This window comes from Ammodytes marinus (assembly GCF_949987685.1).
Source record: "Ammodytes marinus genome assembly, chromosome: 17".
Classification (NCBI taxonomy): Eukaryota; Metazoa; Chordata; class Actinopteri; order Uranoscopiformes; family Ammodytidae; genus Ammodytes; species Ammodytes marinus.
In genome coordinates this window covers 5,463,831-5,483,571 of record NC_137221.1, presented here as the reverse complement: position 1 = coordinate 5,483,571, position 19,741 = coordinate 5,463,831, and the positions used below count along the sequence as shown (strand labels likewise).

Genomic DNA, 19,741 nt, shown 5'->3' with positions numbered 1-19,741 from the left:
AAACTAGCACTACGAAGAGGCTGATGTTGATGTTTGATTGTTGTGGTTAGTTATATATTTATTAATTGTATTTACATGGACTGGAAAGACTGGAAAAAATGAATATGAATGAATAAAGTATTCTGAATCTGAAGAAGACATGATGTGTGAAGAGAAAATGTCCAAATGATACTTTATGTTTAATTGTAGGTGCATTTTTCCTGAGCAAAAGTCTACTGTGAAGCAAGACTTAACACTGTTAGACCACGTGTGTGTGTGTGTGTGTGTGTGTGTGTGTGTGTGTGTTAGCTCAAGCTCCTAAGATATATTATAAACTAGTTAAAAAGTAAAATATACAAAACACAAAGTAAAGAAATTAGTCAAGAGAACAGTACATTTAACTTAGCTTCAACTGAAGTCATGGCTTTGCACAATAAATCCTTGTTAACGTTTAGTTTAGTTTGCAGAAAGCAGACACAGACGCAAACACACGCAGACCCCATGCTGCTTAGTAATCACACCAGGCTGTCTGGCTGCACGTATAACAAGCTATAAACAGACCCGGGCCAAGCAGCAAATTATAATTTACTTCACTCTGCACTTAGAGACATATGGGGGTGTAGTTTAATAAAATAGGTCAATGAATACTGAAAATGTAATATAAGGGAACTGAACTGACTTCTTCCCAACTCGCCTGCTGATTCTCTAGGGCCAAATTAGACCCATCAGACCCAGGTCTTCATTTAAAGGAGAAGTCAAAAGTTATAGAGAACTTTTACTGTCAAAATCAGTGAATATCTCCCCACAAACCAGTCCGTAATGTTTGTGTGCGCTGAGAAAAAAAATCTTGTGTAAATACACAGCCGAGGCTCTGTAAACAGGCATGTTTTGGTTACATACCCTTTGTCTACGTACCAGTTTACAGGGCCTACAGGCTTTATATTAACAGGTAGCGGATTGTGAGCAGATATCGACTGATTTTGATCAAGAGTGATTTTGAAAACAAGCGTTCTCCAGAATCACTGACTTCTACCTTTAAAACACATTTCCCAAATCAAACAATGAAGCCTCCATTAAACACACAACATCCTCTGTGACTTTAGACGTACCTGTGCGGACTGGGACACCGCCTCGTCCAGGTTGGTGGCGCGGCCCTTGACGCCCTCCTTGATGGCCAGGTAGCGCCTCTCTGCCTGGGTGTAGCGCTGCGTCACCGTGGCCCCCTCCTGGAGGCTCAGCTCCGCTAGCTGAGGACCGATCTTCAGCAGCTTGTCAATGTGAGGCTTGTGCTCTGCTATGGACTCTCGCAGCAGCTGGAGAGATGGAGGGGGAGAGAGGACATTAAGAACATGGAGAAAACAAAACTATAACGAAGCTGTAACAGAAAAGATGGTATACTGTTATATTAGTAGGCAAGAGATTCATTATTTATATGAAAAAAAAGAACAAATAAGATTGCCTTGTTTTTTTTATTTCGTTTTAAAAAATCACTTCAAGTTAGAACAAATTGTGCAAATAGACAGGGAACTACAAAGGAGTATGAAAGAATATAATGGACTATATAACAGCCAAGCTCAGAAGAACCATGAAATGAGGATCATAATTGGGTTTGTTTTTGTTATTTTTCCGTGTTATGCTGATAGTGGTGAAGTGTTTTCTATAGTGTGTCAATGTACTAAAAGAAAGTATTTTAGTTTGCTATCCTGTCTTACCCTCATCTGGTCCTGTTGCAGCCTGAGAGCGTCTGTGTCGATGGCGGCCGGTGGCAGCTGTGTGATGAGGGTTTCAGTCTCACCCAGCCAGGGCTCCAGTTCTTCGTACGTCTCCCAGAATCGAGCCACCAGAACCTGGGCTTGTTCCAGCGCCGAGAAGCGCTCACTGTGACTCTGGCTCACTGCGTCATAACGGGCGCTCAGAGAATCAGTCTTTACCTGAAGTAAAGGGAGAAAGATGAAGGTATTAGGTCCTCAGAAGCAGCAGACCACGGGTTCGAATCCGGCCCGTGGTCGTTCTCTGCATGTCATTCCCCTCTCTGGCCTAATTAATCTTTGTCTCTCTTAACGGTCTAAAAAGAAGCATAAAAGGCTCCCAAAAAACTTCTAATATTCAGCCTCTTCCTCTTAGTTTTTCTCATGAAGCACTTAGTGTTACATTTACTTGTATGAAAAGTGCTCTATAAATAAAGTTTGATTGATTGATTGATGACCAGTGACTCACTATGAGCGCGTCCTTCTGTGTGTCGCTGCATGTGTCCAGTATCTCCTCTCTGGATCCGAGCAGCTGGTCCACGGTGTCTTTGTGTCGGATGATGTCGATGTTGAAGGCCCTCTGCACCTGCATCTGGGCCACCGTCTGGTCGGGCTCCAGGCTGAGAGGGCCCAGAGACGCCAGCTTACGCTCTGTCTCCTTCACCCAGGCCAGCTCCGCATCCACTGCCTCCTCATACTGAAGGGAATAAGTGAGTTTGTGTTAGCAAGGTTTAGGTTCTAGCCTTTCCTTGACTATATGACATTACTGAAGGGGGACCTGCATGACACCTCAATTACTTTTTATTTTCAGTTTAACATTTGCCTCAAAACAGGCCCACAGTTTTAGTTAACGAACACATTCTAGTCTTACGTTTGGTTGTGGGTGCCCAAAAAAGTTTTGATTTACGATGATAGAATTACTCTATACTAAGAAATTGTTGTGTAAATATGTTTCGTACAGTACCTTTAGACTCTGCGAATGTTAAAATAATCCCCCTCCCCTGAAACTGGCATGGTGCACCTTTAAGAAGATAAAGAACACAGTCCTCAGGTTGAATGTCTTGCAGTACCTGTTGTGACCTCTGGATGGCGGCTTGCACCAGCTTCACGCGCTGAGTGATGGTTTCGTCGGCCTGGCGATAGCGCTGGTTGGCGTCGGCGACGAGGCGGTCCAGGCCTTCGCGGGCTCTCCATGGCACCAGGTCCAACAGAGCGCTGCCAACCTCGTTCACTGTGTCCAGCACAAGACGCTTCTCCGCAGACACCTTCTTCAGCTCCTGGGAAAGGATGGGCAAGGATTGTTTTTTTTCTCCATTTTTTTTAATCCCGATAAAGGGTTTTTACTTGGAGTTTTTTCTCAGCCGAGCTAAGGGTGTAAGGGCAGGGTGTCATACTGTATGGAATGTAAAGCCCACTGAGGCAAATGTCTATTTGTGATATTGGGCTATACAAATAAAACTGATTTGATTTGATTTGAGTTGTATTCATTCAACCTTTATTTATACACAAGAGATCATTGATGGGTCCCTCATGGCAAAAGCTGCATTCAAGTGGAAAAAAATTACATCATCGCCAACTCTCATCTTCACTCGAATTTGACGAAAGAGACTTCAGTCCGAACAGACACGGATGTGATCAGCCTGCATGATGTCTAATGTAGGCCAAGACTGAATCTTGACGTATTTTCTTTTATTTTTTATTTATTTTTATTAATCCTCATGTTTCTAACCGAAATGTTAAATGTAAATGTCCTTTACAGAGACAACTCCAATCTCTTCGCATTACTGCATAAATGAATGGATATTTCTAAATAGGTATTGATCTGTATATATGTCAAATTTTGTTAGTCCAAAGGGTAACATCCAAACACCAAAAGGTCACCATCAGCCATTACTGCATTACTCATAACCTGGATCCCTGTAAAGTTGAACAGTTTAATACGTTGCTGAAGACTCACTTTTGTTGCGTTGGCCTTTAACACAAGTTGAGACTTTGACCCTCCTACCTTTTTTCCCATGTATCTTATATGTTGTTTTGTATTGTATCTTGTAACAGCACTTTGGTCAACTGATGTAGTTTTTAAATGTGCTATAGAAATAATCATGACTTTGACTTATTTCTCCACCCACCTTCTGTCTTTCCTGGTAGGCCGGTGTGGCGTCGGGTTCCACGTTGTTAAGCTCCGCCTCCATGCCGTCCAGCCATTGGTTGACGTCCTCGTGTGCGCTGGCGAATCGCGTGGCCAGCTGCAGCGCCTGCTCCAGGGTGCGCAGGGCTTTGCTGCTGCCCGCCGTCATCTCAGCGTAGCGAGACTTGATGCCGTCAAGTTTCTCTTGGATCAGAAGAACTTCCTCACCTGAAGGAGGACACAGACACACACAAACACACGCACACACACACACGCACGCACACACACGCACACACACACACGCACACACACACGCACGCACACACACACACACACACACACCTCAGGTTATGGACTGTTCTCCCGAGCTTTCAGAAATCTTATCCATGTGATCAGGACCCAGTGGAACATATGCGATGTCATTGTTTAGAAAAAGATACCTTTGTCTACATGCCAATTTGTATAAACACTGGATTTGTTTTTCAGCGCACACAACACGAACAGGTAGGAGATCGCTGTTTCTAGTTTTCGATATATTACTGTGATCGAAGTACATTTTTTGTTATTGTTATATTATTATTAATATGTATTATTATGTCATATCATAAAATTCACCCCAACAAACATGGTCCATTAAATCTCCCCGTTGCCTCAGTTTGACAGCTGCATATTCCTATCACGGCCACAACATTTGTATAACCATCTGAATATGACAGTCTATTGAGTGTATTCATGGGGTAGACCCACAATCAAGCTGCTAATAGTGCTAACAGTCAGCACGGCTAATATCATGAGAAGAGAGAAACCAGATGTCCCGGTTTGGTTCACCGCTGATGTAAAAATGTGTGGTTTGGATGTGAACGGCTACATGGAAATAGTTTTTTAAGTTCCTTTTTCGTGTGATTCTCTCACCAAACTCCATAATAATATACAGAGAACATTGACTTCTTTATTAATTTTAGTTGCCAAATAATCAGACTGTAAAATAGATGGTTAGACCAGTCGGACACTTTCCAGCCACAAGTGGAAAATGACCAAGGATAACACTTGCGAGAGGAGATATGCGAAAAGACTAATTTTAAATGTGCCTTGTGTAAATTGACTAATAATAAAGATAACTTAACTTGCATTGCATTTAATATCTTGTTGGGAGGAGAGAGAATGCGTTAGGTTAGTAAAAGATGAGTCGTAGCAATCTGACATTACCTGTGGTCTGTTTGAGTAAAGCCTGTCCATTCTTGATGGCCTGGTCCACCGTCTTCTTCCTGCTCAGAATCTCTTCATTTAGAGACTGAGAGGAGACAGAGAGAAAGTTAACCTCTAGAACACAGTGCACACTTTATTTAATCAATCATTTGATTCAATACAATTGTGTGTATGCTTCATATCTCTCACTTATTTTAGTGATATAATAACCAATAGGAAATTGGTTCTGAAGGAAAAAAATGTGTAATCCTCTCGCAGTCCATTGTGTGTAAACTGTTAAACAGTCTGTTCTCCTGATTCACAGACGATATATAAAGTCATACGTTGATATTTTAGTCATCTTTCTCATCTCAATCTTATTTAATTTAATTAAAAATACTATGTTATCAAATTCTACATGTATACTGTGAACCTTTCCCAAAATGTTCCGCTAACTACTGTTAAATACTGTGTTACTGTCATTGTTTTGAAAGGAATAATAATATTATAATAAAATGCCTGCGTTGGCCTTCAGTGTGTGTCCCTGAGGTCGTACCAGAGTGTGTTTGTGCGTCTCTGCCAGCTGCTGTGGCTGGTAGCTCTGGACGGAGACTTGAGCTAGCCTCTGAGCTACCTCCGCTAGCCAGTTCAGCACCTCTACCTCGTCCTCCCCAAACAGCTGAGCGTTGGCTAGCGCCTGCTCCAACATGGCCGCCCGGCGCGAGCACCAATCAGAGAGCTCGGAATGACCCGACCTCACCGTGCCAACGCGCTCGCTCAACCAATCACGGTCGGCCGCGCAGCTGAGCGGCGTCAACGATTGGCTGAGGGACTCGAGGTGGTCAAGCTCAGCTCCTTGTGAGGAAATGTCCTCTTGGAACGCCTGGGAGGTGTGTGTGTAGGTGTGTGTGTAAGTGTGTGTTTAAGTGTGTGTGTGTGTGTGTGTGTGTGTGTAGGTGTGTGTTTAAGTGTGTGTGTGTGTGTGTGTGTGTGTATGTGTGTGAGAGAGTTTGAGGGGGAGGTGAAGTGTGAAAAGAATAGCAAAAACAACAGAAAAACAGATGAAAAAAAGCTCAAAATGAGAGCATGAAAATGGCAAATCATAGATTGACAAGAAATCATAAACATCAATAAATGAATGAATGAATGAATGGATGAGTGAATGAGTGAATGGATGAGTGAGTGAGTGAATGGATGAGTGAATGAGTTAAATAACGTAAAAAGAACGTAAAAAACTTGACAAAATATAAACAAACAAAAACCTAATTTAATTTTGAACCAAGGAATGAACTTGTAAAGGAGTTTTGTGTGTGTGTGTGTGTGTGTGTGTGTGTAACTGATTGTATTGTGGACCTGACTACTGCCGGCAGGGATTCTGTCTCCTGTTCTCATAGTGACCTTTCCACTAGTACAGGACAGTGTCTCCGTGGCGACGGGGCCAAACAGTACCTTGTGCTTGGTGATCTGCTGCGTGATCTTGGCCGTCTGCGTTCCCATTGGCTCGGCCGAGCTGAGGCGGCGCTCGGTGGCACTCAGCCATTCGCCCAGCGGCTCCAGGGATTCATGGAACTGAAGAGCCAACACCTGCAGCTCCTCTAACTGCCTCTGCCTATGGGACGGGAGGGAGGGGGTGGGTGTGTGTGTGTGTGTGTGTGTGAGGGTGTGTGTGGGGAGGGATGGGGGGTGACAGCAATACAGAGGAATTTTGAATATTGGTATTTTATTGCTTTCACAGATTAATTTTTTTTTATATGTTTGCTATATCGCTCAACCTGATTTTAACTCGCAGAGCAGTCATCCTTTTTTTTCTTCGTAAATATAGTTTTATTAAATGTTCATGAAATGCTTTATCAAATGTATCAAATTACATATTTAAGACTTTCATAAACAGATCAAATTCATTATAGTCGTGTCTCTGTGCTTGAGACGGACATAGACAGGACACACAGACGTTAACCAGAGCTTTTACTCAGACCCTCCCCATCCTGGACTGAAGAGGAGACTTGGAGAACGGGTGGAATCCAAAAAGTGTAAACTTCTTCCCACTCCTTTTCAGCGTATGTAATCAAAATGATCAAGTGTTTGACAATTTAGGATTGCATTGAGATTTCTATTTGTGTTAAATCGTTGTTTTCTGTAATAATATATCACCACACACACACACACACACACACACACACACACACACACACACACACACACACACACACACACACACACACACACACACACACACACACACACACACACACACACACAGTATGACCTTTTTGCTTCATTTGCTTTTATGGCAAATCAAATCAGCTCAGACTTACCTGGCGCCAGCCTTGTCCAGCAGGTCTGTCCACCTCTCTGCCAGACTCTGGAGTTGTGTCTGGATCTTCTCTCTGTCCTGAGTGTCGGCTGTGACGGCGATCCTCGCTCCCTCGCCACGGATCATCTCCACCGTCGGCCGCCGGTCGTCTAGCAACCTCTGGAGCAGCTGGGAAAGAGAGAGAGAAACACAGAGTTATTCACACAAATCCTTTTTTTATTTATTTATTTTTTTAAATCTATGTCAAAACGAATATATATATTTTTTTTTAAAGTTAAGTTTTCTTTATTAGTCAATTTAAACAAAATATCCCCTCTCAAGTTACCACACTTCAGAGGGGGTCAGAGCGCAGGGTCAGCCATAGTACAGCGCCCCTGGAGCAGTTTTGGGGTTAAGTGTCTTGCTCAAGGACACAATGGTAGAGATGGTGGGCACCGTAGATGTAATAGCAGCCACCACTAGTTTTACTACTAACACCCTCCTGTCCGGTGCCGGGGATCCAAACAGAGACCTCATGGTTACTGGCCGGCCCCCTTCCCTCTAGGACATCCTAATATCCTGAATGAATGAGTTTAATCAGCTCTGTTTGATACAAATCATTTCTAAGAAGTGATAATGGGTATCTGCTGCTTTTCAAGCTAACCGTTCATCACTTCACTACGGATCAACAAACAACAACCATGGCAGTCCTTCCATCCTGCCTAGATAGCAGCCGCTCTGCTGTGACCAGCTCAGTTCATCCCCTGGAAGGAAGTCCCCGACAGTTAACTTTCTTTCTTTTGTGTCCAAACGGCGACACGACTCTTTGTTTGGGACGTAAACACAAGTGACTGATCGCTGTCCGGGACCGCTGCGCTCTCATGTGCACAAACACAGGAAGTGTATGTCGGATAAACAGGGAAAAGTGTGTGTGAGAGAGCCGCTCTGGGAACAATACAAATCCTCCAAGCGTGTGTCCGCGTCTGTTTTCATGCCAGTCTGACTGGCAGACTGTCAACTGGGCGGCATGGATGCCAGGCAGACGGATCATGCACTGTGTGTGTGTGTGTGTGTGTGTGTGTGTGTGTGTGTGTGTGTGTGTGTGTGTGTGTGTGTGTGTTTGTCATTCAAATATCTACTGTTTGTGGTTGAACGCCAGTGAAGACATCCCATCATGAATACTGTCTCAGTTCTACCTGCTTTATAATTAGAACAACGCTTTTTCCCAACAATGTTTCACAATTATTATTTTTAATTTAAAGTGAAAATGTGAAATGCATTTGATTTGAAGGCCTTTCTGCTGCTGTACATGCTGCATCCCTCCGTTCAGTGTTGACATAGTTTCTGTAAAAACAAAGAGAGGGTGTGTGTGACCTTCCCCTTTACCTTTTGTTCCTGGATCTGGGCCTTGACCACGCGGTACTCGGCAGACGGAGGCTTCTGATTGGCCACTAGCTCCTCGGTGTCGCTCAGCCAGCTCAGCAGGGGCTCCAGAGCGTCCTGGAACTTCCCACAATGCAACAGGGCCTCCTGCAGCTGGGCAATGCGCTCTGCCACCTGAACAGCAGCATGAAATGAAAATCTAGATCATTTACTGTATATATATATAAGTCTATGGAGTAGTATATAGAGAGTATATAAGTCTATAGAAGCCCCAGAAACAAACATACAAGAAAGTTTGAAAGAGAAACAATTAGTTTCTCCTTCTCAACATCAATGCATCTTCCTGATTTCTCAAACTAGCACGAGAATGCGCCCACACACACACACACACACACACACACACACACACACACACACACACACACACACACACACACACACACACACACACACACACACACACACACACACACACACACACACACACACACACACACACACACACACACACACACACACACACACAGACACACACACACACACACTCCTACCTGCTTGTTGAGTGAATTCCATCTCAGGTTGGTTGTCTCCAGGTCATGCTCCAGTGCCTGTGTGTCGGTGTGTTTGGCAGCGCTCTGGATCAGACCCTGACCCACTGCGTTGACGTGTTGAAGCTTGGGCTGGATGCTGTCTGTCTGCTGTCTCTCTAAAGCCTGGGAGAGGAAGAGGGGAGAAGGCTTTGAGTTAATTGATTTATTTGTACATTAATGGCTGAAAGAAAGAACATAGAAAAGGCAAGTAAGCATCTATACACGTGCAAGTGTGGGGATTTAAATGTTGTAGTAATGTATTTTTTTGTTTTTCTCTCTATTTTACATTGTGTTTATTTAAAAATGTTTATGTCACTTTAAGAAGTATGTAGGCTGAAACCTTTTGGTTAGAGGGGGTGGGGGGTGGGGTGGCAAGGGCTGTGTTTGTTGCTAGAGACTTGTTTCTGTATGTTATGTTGTATGATTGTCTATAAGAAAATTAATAAAAAATTGCAAGTCAAAACGAAAAAGGAAAAAAAAAGCATGTAAGCACAAAAAGAAGGTGATAGAATGAGTTTCAAAAATACACCGCACATTCCATATGCGCGACTACAAATGCAAGTCCACTTTACTACATGATGTATATATAGACAGACAAGAGGGGATGTTCTGCAGAGATAAGTGAGGAGTGGGAGACAGGAAGGAGGAACGAGGGAGGAGAAAAAAGAGGAGGGGGAGAGAGGGGGATTACGGAGGATTAGAGGGTTAGACGAGTAAGGGGCTGACTGCAAAAGGCTGAGTCGGCAACACACACACTTTGTTGAGTACACACACACACACACACACACACACACACACACACACACACACACACACACACGCGTTACGTTGTAGGGTAGACTCACACACTCGCATGGGTGCACACAACCTTCGCTTATTAACAAACCAAAAATGCACACACACACACACACACATTTATATCAAACACACATACAACTTCGCCTGTCTGGCCGCATTACTCACACACACACACACGTCACAGTGGAGGGGCTGGAGCCATCTTGTGATGACAATAGAGGCAGCCACCCGACACTAAAGACAACCAGACTTGACTTTCCCGGCCTAAAGAGACTGAGCAACCCGCCAATGCAGATGCTTTGTCATATTAAATCTGTGCCACTGCTGTACCCAAATCACATACACACAGCGGCGTTTCTCAAAGTGTGGTCCGGGGTCCGCATTTCGGTCGTTGGAGAGATTGCGGAGGTACCGAGCAATGAGGAGTACTAGTATTTTTACAACAATTACCAACGTGCAAACATGTTAACCTGGAAAAAAATAAACAATTTTAACAAGCAATACATGATGCAATTACAATGCAAAACTGCCGCACATGGCTATAGTTTATTTTAAGGCTCATAGTAGTTGTAATTTGTGAATTCCCCCCCACCCCAAAAATTCTAAAGACTGAAAGATTTAGTGATCAACAAAGGAATTAATCAATAAAGTTATTACAAAATACATAGACATACTTCTACTTAATAGCTCAAAGGCCCCACCAGTCCAAATCAGATAACTTCTGAATGACTTTTCATAATTTGGAGTATATCCTCCCTGACCTACACATTGAAGTTCCTGCCTGGTTTGTTAATGGTGTTTTTGGAAAGGGGTCTGGCTTTCCCTCCACTTGTTCTTACTGTGTAGAAAAATAATCCAAAACCAGAAGCTAAACACATGAACGTGAGAAAAAGAAATAGTGCTAAATTCCTGCTAACCCTCCTCCTGCGATATCCAACAATTTGCCAAATCCACAAAACAACTTTCACAATTTCATGGTGTTCCATCAATTCCATAAGGACTGGAAACACTGTAAACCTCCACCAGTGATTTTCCTTTAATACAGTCGTCTCTGGGACAAAATCCCGTCAATTGGGGGTCTGAGGCAGTAATATGAGGAGGGGAGGGGGGGTCGCAATCTTCAACATTTTTGGTAAATCCTGACAGTCAGAACAGGCCCACAGAGGGAGAGTTAAAGCCTGGTGGTTTATAATGCTGTCGCAGCCAAACCCCAATGGCCACACAAAGAGACGAAGACACACACACACACACACACACACACACACACACACACACACACACACACACACACACACACACACACACACACACACACACACACACACACACACACACACACACACACACACACACACACACACACACACACACACACACACACACAAACACTCTCGCAAACTCACACTCACTCTTGCACGCACACATACACATCCAGATGTGCAAATCCAGACACACACACACAGCAGATTTTTGGTCAATCCAAAGCCTGGGGGGAAATGTGTTGTGACAATACTGAAGGGGGTTTGCAGTTAAAGTGAGGGGAGGGGGATCAGTTAGTTGTAGGTCTGGGTTTCAGGGAAATACCACAACGGCCTGGAAGAAGCTACAACAGTGGTGGGTGTTCAACAGTCTAGTAGCCAACCGCTGCACACTGCCGGACATAATACAGCTGAAATAAAAACATATCAAAAACAAATTGTTCATTCCACGTTTTCAACATAAAAAGCTCATTTGTAACGCTGCCTTCCTTTAACTTCCATTTATATCACGCCTCTGACATCCAGTGATCAGCTAACGGGCCAGCAGTGGATCTGAACCAACTTCAGAGAGATGAACTCAATCCTTGTTCATTTTCACCACAGATAGTGGTAGAACCCAAATATCAAATATGCACAAGTAAAACATTGCTTACTATTAGTTCATCTTTGAGGTTATATTCAAACACAGACTGGGAAACAGTGAGTTTCCTCTGTGATGATTCTTGGATTGGTTTCAGATGAAACATGCAAAATGAAAAGGCAGACAGTCAATCAATTCGAAAAAATCATACTGCCTTTCATTCATCACTATCCGGAACATATTCACCTGTATTTAAAAGCTCCTAAAGCCTTATATTTGGATTTAGGAGGTATTGACGTGTGTTTCCAGACCTGCAGACCTAACAGTGAGTTGGTATCTATACACACACACACACGCGCACGCGCACGCACACGCACGCACACGCACACACACACACACACACACACACACACACACACACACACACACACACACACACACACACACACACACACACACACACACACACACACACACACACACACATTTCCTGAAGTAGTCGACCTGGGATGTGTTTTGGAGTCTGTGCAGTGGCTCATGATCAAAGGGTTCCCAGGTTTCTGCTCATCTGGTTTAAATATGGAATCAAACTACAGGTCCTCCATGCCAGGGATTTGTGCATGTGTGTGTATATAATATATGTGTTAATGTGTGTGTGTATGTGTTTGTGTGGGCAGACAGTTCCTAATCCATGCATGTGATTGTGTGTGAGTGTGGACTGTGCACAAGCATAATTTCAAGTGTGTAATTATGTGTTCCAAAGGTATGAATCTGTGTGCACGTTTAAATATGAATGAGCAGTGTGTGTGTGTGTGTGTGTGTGTCTGAGTGAGTGTTCCTGTGCACTTTGGATGCAGCTGTGTTGTGGTGATGGGCGTCACAGCCTGCCTGGAACAGGAAGTCTGTCGGCCAGAACAACAATGAATGTAGCCGTGACCCGCTCCACCCTACGCCTTGTCCCGGTGTGTGTGTGTGTGTGTGTGTGTGTGTGTGTGTGTGTGTGTGTGTGTGTGTGTGTGTGTGTGTGTGTGAGAGAGAGAGAGTGTGTGTCTGTCTGTCAGAGATAGAGGGGAACAGAAAAGGAAAAAACAAGGAAAGTACACCCATTTATCATCCAAACATACAGCAACGTATTATCGGTTGTGTGTCTATGCCTACTTTTTCTACCTCCTCTTCTCTCTCTCTCTCCCTCTCATTCTCTCTCCCTCTCCTTCTCTCTCTCTCTCTCTCTCTCTCTCTCTCTCTCCACTTCTGTGGCCTCCTCTGCTCTTTCTCCTCTCTCGCCCACTCAGAGTGTGTGACTCCACTAAACCAGAGCTCTGGAAAGTGTCCCACATACTTGTCATTCTTCCCCACCTCAGGCAGCACGCAGCAACACACACACACACACACACTCTGGAACTGAGCAAACTGATTTTATCAACATCACACTTGTCCTCCTCCTCTTCCGCCCATCATTTCATCATCTCTCTCTACCTCTTTTCCTCGTCTTTGTCCTTCCCAATCCCTCCATCTGGAGCGCACTGATGGAGCAGACATCAAAAGGCTGATTCTGGCTAATCATGGTTAGCATTGACTCTCTCTCTCTCTCTCTCTCTCCATAAAGACATGGGTTTGAGAGGTTGCTGAAATAGCTAGCGAAGATGAAAGAATTAACATATATTTTCATGTTTATCAAACAACTGCAGCAATTTTCAAGAAGACAGATTTCCGTTTGCTTTTCAGTAGTTTGTGTCTGAATCGCTGGATCAAAGTATAAACTCGGCTTAAAAATCCAAAATCTAGAGGATGAACCAAGCGTGAAAACCTCTAACTTCTAATAAATAAAATCAATTTCTTAAGGGAGGACAAATGAGGAACATGTTGCTCTTAGCACACACACGAGGAAATGTTAATAAGAGCACATAGAAACATGGCAGCTTTCCATAGAAACATGTCACTGCCACGGTCACTGCTGTAAACATTTTAAGAAATATAAAAAGTTTGCTTCGGAAAATTGAGCTCATGCAGGAAGTACCACTCGTCCACACAGAGTTTTGAGGAATCAGAGTAATCAAGGCTTTAAAGTTGTTCTCTGAACCGTGTGCTTTCATCTCCCTTCTTCCCTTCATGACTGATTTACATAACCACTTGATCCGGCCACTTCATGAAAGGAGCAAGTGGTTGTCATATCAAAAACCTGTGCGTGTGTGTGTGTCCGTGTGTGTGTGTGTGTGTGCGACTGCCTGTACAGCTAGAGTACAGCTGGACCCAACGGGAGGTAAAAATAAAACTGGTATGCAATTAAAAACAGACAAGGAGAGGAGGGACATGAGTGGTGATCCTCTATTAAAAGATTAGGAGGCTACTAAAAGCAATATGGCTGCCAGTAACAGCACACTGGCATCGCTGGCTTTTCCTTTCACACTTCCTCCCTCTCTTCCTGTCTTTCAACCCCCCCCCATCCCTCAGTACCCCCCCCCGTCCCACCTTTTCCCTTTTAATGGAACCATTAGTGACAGGGGGAAGGAAAGAGAAGAAATCTGTTTCCAAACTGACCTCATTGGGAGAGAGGCTTTTGCTTTAACTCACTGACTGACCGATCTCAGACACAGGGATGAAGGGGTTAATGGGTTAATAAATCCCATATCCCATTTGGAAAGAGTGTTTCCGTCAACAAATAGATCCAAATCTCATGCAAACGTGGCCTGAATTCAGAGCTTGTCAGCCCTAAGTTAAACATTACCCTCCTCTTTTCCTTCCCTTTACTTGTCCCACCCAACTCTTTTAGTGAATTTCTTTGTAATTAATTAATTAATTTTGTCACTTTGTTGCTCATAAGCTCCATGAGAGAATGACGGATGTAATACTGTATGTGATTACATTCTCTTTGTGAATTTGAGGATGTTCTTCCAACAGGAGATGTACGGCTAGTTTGTGTTGCTGGTATCACATTGAGAGTGACATAGAGGCATGGAAAAAATATATGCCAAATCATTGAAAAACCCTCCAAATATTTGTTCAGCTTTTTGAAATGTAAAGCACATCTGTGTTCTGCTTCCAGAGGGGGATCTATGTGCTCTGATTTTGGCTTTCATGCTTTTCTCCTTCTCTCTCAGTCTGTACCAGGTTCATCCCGGAGGCGCTTGTTCAGAAGCAGAATTATCACATCAATCACAAACACTAATGTATGAGCAACAGATCTGAAGCCACCTGCTTTTCTCTGCGAATGTGTCTCTCTCTCTCTCTCTCTCTCTCTCTCTCTCTCTCTCTCTCTCTCTCTCTCTCATCTTTTGCAATTGCTCATACCATTCCATCTTATGTTGAAAATGATTTGGAGAAAAAACAGGGATGAGCAGATTTCACAAGAGGCATTTTTTCCCCCGCAAACTACTAAAAAAATGTTTGGACATAAATTTAAGGATTTTTCAGGAACCTTTAAAGCTTGTATCTGACCACATTAACTTCAAACAACAAAGGCTGATAGGATTTGAATGAAACATGCTCCTTCAGAAGTGAATGCCTTTGAATCTGTGCATAAGCTGCCATTGGTCAATCAGCCTCTAGTATACTGTGCTGTACCTCGTCCCAGTTCATCAAACAGCCTGCAGAGCAAGCCCATCTGTCTGTCTGTCTGTCTGTGGGGAACACATATATACACCCTGCCTTAAAATTAGCTCCATATTATTCCAAAGAGCCGTGTCTGCCTGCCAACGTATCTCTCTTGTGTACCAAAGCTCTGTGTAGTGCTAACATGTGCTGCTCCGAGCAAACAATAGCTTCCACTACCCACCCTGTCGCCTGTCATAACTATGTCTGTCTGTCTGTCTGTCTGTCTGTCTGTCTGTCTGTCTGTCTGTCTGTGTTTCTATAAACTCAGTGTTTCTATCCGTCCTCCTCATGGCCTCACACCATCTCTGTCCAACGAAATGCAAATGTAAAACAAATCCTCCTCCCAAGAAACTGCATAGTGAGCAAACAGAATAGAGAAGTCGGTTGGGAGATCAAGAAAACAACCACATTAGAACAGCAAGACAAACGTGTAAGAAAGACAGAAACAAAACTGTTAGTGAGAGAGACAGGACCGTCAACCGGCAACAGAGTCCAGACCACAGTTCCAGTGTTAGCGCTGGCACATTGTTATCTGATATGTAGGTTTATATTCCCCCAAACAACTTCACACACTGTTTGTGTAGCCATGTTGGCACAGGCAGCCCCCCCCCCCCTCCCCACAGAGAGCCAGAGTATTTACCCCTCACCTCCTTATCTCAGCAAAAACACATCCAAGCGTGGAGGAGAAGAGGGAGATAATGAGAGTCAGTTTAGGAGAGGGAGCGTGACTCTGGGTGAAGGGGATTTCATAATGCAACAAAAGTGCATGTGTCACCTTTCAGAAACGTGAACAAAAAGTTATTAAAATGTTCATTCATCAGTCATTCATCATTCATTAATACTACAAATAAAAGGACCCTGTGTTTCTGTGGTAGGGCAGTATCATTGATATGCATACAGCGCTTGCAAAACCTCACAGTGAATTTTAAATCATTTTTTCTTGGAGAAAGTCTGCATTATTAAATGCTACTTGTCCCCTTTTTTGGAATAAAACTTTTAATTGGACCCAAGTATCGTGTCTGGCCATCAGTGCGACAGAAGGAGCTTTGTAGCCTTTGAGCTTGTTCATTTGCTTTGCTGTGTTAAAAAGACTTCAAAGTTTTTTGTGACTGAAATGTAAATTCAACTAGTAGATGGAGTTAAAATATGCCACAAAATCCAAACATATCACACAATACAGCCACACAAACTACAGTGTATATACAGTATGCAGAGTTAGTGTTCTTTTGATGCAAGGCCACTAGTTCTTGTTGTTTACATGGTTGTGTCAAGTGCGGTGAGCCTCTTTTCTCAAAATCAAGGCTGATGTTATTACAGATCTAAACTGCAGCTCTCTGAGTTGGACCTACGGCTGATTACATTAAACTGAAGCCAGAGAGGCTGGGACTCCGGAGAGAGCAAACAGACCTTCACTGATAACACATAGAGACACACAAATGAGTTACACATTCAAACACACACACATACACAGACACACAAATAGTCAAATATACTCTTCTGCCAACTTCTGCCCGATGGAAACTATAATGTAATAAAAAAGACCATGAGTTTGCATCATCAGCATGGGATCATTGGCCACGCAAATCACACACTGACTCTTCATTATGTGCCACAATAAGAAATGATTTCTCTGTCTGACATCAAACCCCTGCCAAGTGTGTGGGCCACATTATAGTTCATGTTAAAAACCGTTCGGACTTAAATTTGGTAATAAGACACTCATCAAAAGATCATTTGGTTAGATTGTGTTAGTGAAAGCCACAACAAAGCCTCATTCTGTCTCCCAGACAGTATAATTAATTGATGGACTGCAAATTCTGCTAAATTCAGAGTCCATGCGCAACAACCAGGGTTTAGATCAGGTAAATCTGATCCAGACAATGAGTCATAGCTTTTAGAAAAAACGACAGCCTCTCCCACTGAGATACACACACCTTTACATGCAGCCCACAAACACACACACACACACACACACACACACACACACACACACACACACACACACACACACACACACACACACACACACACACACACACACACACACACACACACACACACACACACACACACACACACACACACACACACCTTTACATGCAGCCCACAGTCAAACACAACACAGGTAGATAGGAGAGGAGTGACAGTACAAAAACAAAACCAGTGTCGACTGAATGCAGATGAATGCAGAGAGACTCGTCCATGACACAGACACATAGACAGCCCTCTGTGTCACTGCCATGCCGAGCTTGTCTTGCAGCATTTATAGAATATCCATGTCAGTGTACAACAGCAGTAACACTGTGTATATATACTGTGACACCGATTACATTCTCAGAAACTAAAATCAGCCCAGTTTATCCAGAAGTCTCACTCATAATACAAACACACTGCCTCTCCAAACACTGACCTTTCTCATAAACTATTTGAAGACTTTGGCCTGTATTACTCTATGGACAGTAGTACATACACAGCTGGGAGACGCCCAGCACATGACTGTGTATGGAAACATAGCATTCTTTCTTCTGCACCACACACAAACATCATAAACAAAACAATGGCTTGCCCTTGAGATACATGTTGTTAACTGCGCACTTTAAGATCAATATGATAAGTAGGTTATTATCCATACACTGTAACTATCTTAACGTCACACAAACAAACATGTGATCAATCTCAAATATGTGCATGTGCTGTAGATTAGCACGGACCCCCACCCAGTGCACACACTGACTGAGCCTTAGGGTAGTTTCCCATAAGCAGCAAAACCCCCCGCTGCGCATCATATTGCAATCATTTAAAGCCCCACTACTCTAACACAACTGGCTAATTATGGCGTCTACATAACTTCACCCCCCCCCCCCATATATACATTTTCCATGCTATGTCTACAGTTATACTCAATGCTCAGCCACCTGACCCACTTCTTTAGCCATGCTATGCCTCTGTGTCCACATGGCCACGTCGGATGAATTTATTGCTAATATCAGATATTTAGCTAGACGTAAACCACCTCCCTGATGCAAACCTTTTCTTTTGTCTTTTTCCATGTCACTATATGACACTCATGTACTATACCAACAGCACAATAGTCTAGACAAGTAGTTGTCAAACTGTTTCGCCTAAAGGACCCATAAACTGTCACACATACCTCCATTTGATAAGATTATTTTTTGCTTTCATATGAGTTATTACAGAAAGTGTTAGAAAGCTGTGACCGATTCTGTCATTGTGTTACTTATGAATGGAATATCAGTGAAGATAAAAGACTCTGGGGACCTCCTGGAAACCCCTAAAGGACCCCTGGGTGTTGCCTGGCCACACTTTGAGAACCGCTAAATACATCTACATCTTTAGAATCAAATATTTAAACGAGAGCATACCTCGGCCTCTATGTTAGCGTCGGAACTTTGTAATATAGCTGTCGATTCATTCTCTTCATCAGATGTCTTTCCCAATTCCATGATGGAGTCCGAGTGACAAGCTGTGGCCCCTATATTGGGCTCGTCCTCGTGGGGCATACAGGCCTGTGTCAGGGTTGTCTCTGTCTGTGTAAATAAGCTTTGTAGAAGTCCTGGTTCAAGTTGGTCCCAGATGTTGTCTGTGGACATGAGTGAAGGAAAGTCCAGAGCAGAACCGTCTGACTCCCAGTCGCTGTCCCCCGTCATAGAGCCGTGGACAAACTCTACCCCATCCATCCCGGACTGGGTTCCTTCAGAGTACGAGTCCATGTCCTGCTCCTGAGTGTCCTCACAGGCTGAAGAGACTTCTGATGGGCCGGGTTGGGGCCGTTCAGGTGCTGCCATGTAAACAAAGCTGTCAGGGGAAAGAAAGGCCCCCTCCTCCTCCTCCTCTGGTTCGGGGCAGAGGGGAGCTTTGGGCACGGGACTCGGGGGAATAGAATCCTCAAGTGGTGATGGGGGACAGTCGTTGGGGTCCTGGGGAGGCGCAGACACAGCCAGGTAAACAAAACTATCTGATATCACAAAGGCCTCGGAGTCTTTAGTGTCCGACACAGCACCACAAGAATCCGATTTAGAAGGTGACTGAGGTAAAGAGGGTGAAAGGGGTGCCGAGTCTGTATGTTGAGGGTGTACGAGAGGAACAGAGTCTGATTTCGGGGTGCTAGTTGTCACCTCTGCCGTTGTTTCCAGATTTGGGTCTTGATCAGGCGTGTCAAGTCGTGAGGCTACATCTGTGGGGTCAA

At 43.7% G+C, this 19,741-nt stretch overlaps 1 protein-coding gene across 5 annotated transcripts in view; it reads right to left on the bottom strand.

Moving 5' to 3' along the window:
• The window catches only part of macf1a (microtubule actin crosslinking factor 1a), a gene marked incomplete at its 5' end in the record, with an annotated part of 251,006 nt that overhangs the window by 30,853 nt on the left and 200,412 nt on the right, over positions 1–19,741 (bottom strand). For all 5 annotated transcript variants that reach the window (XM_080045300.1, XM_080045302.1, XM_080045301.1 and 2 more), the window contains 11 exons: positions 1,089–1,292; positions 1,692–1,910; positions 2,197–2,424; positions 2,798–3,004; positions 3,857–4,083; positions 5,062–5,146; positions 5,597–5,923; positions 6,490–6,649; positions 7,356–7,522; positions 8,720–8,890; positions 9,268–9,429. In XM_080045300.1, the coding sequence (XP_079901426.1) occupies positions 1,089–1,292; positions 1,692–1,910; positions 2,197–2,424; positions 2,798–3,004; positions 3,857–4,083; positions 5,062–5,146; positions 5,597–5,923; positions 6,490–6,649; positions 7,356–7,522; positions 8,720–8,890; positions 9,268–9,429 (2,157 nt within the window). The remainder of the gene's footprint in view (positions 1–1,088; positions 1,293–1,691; positions 1,911–2,196; positions 2,425–2,797; positions 3,005–3,856; positions 4,084–5,061; positions 5,147–5,596; positions 5,924–6,489; positions 6,650–7,355; positions 7,523–8,719; positions 8,891–9,267; positions 9,430–19,741) is intronic.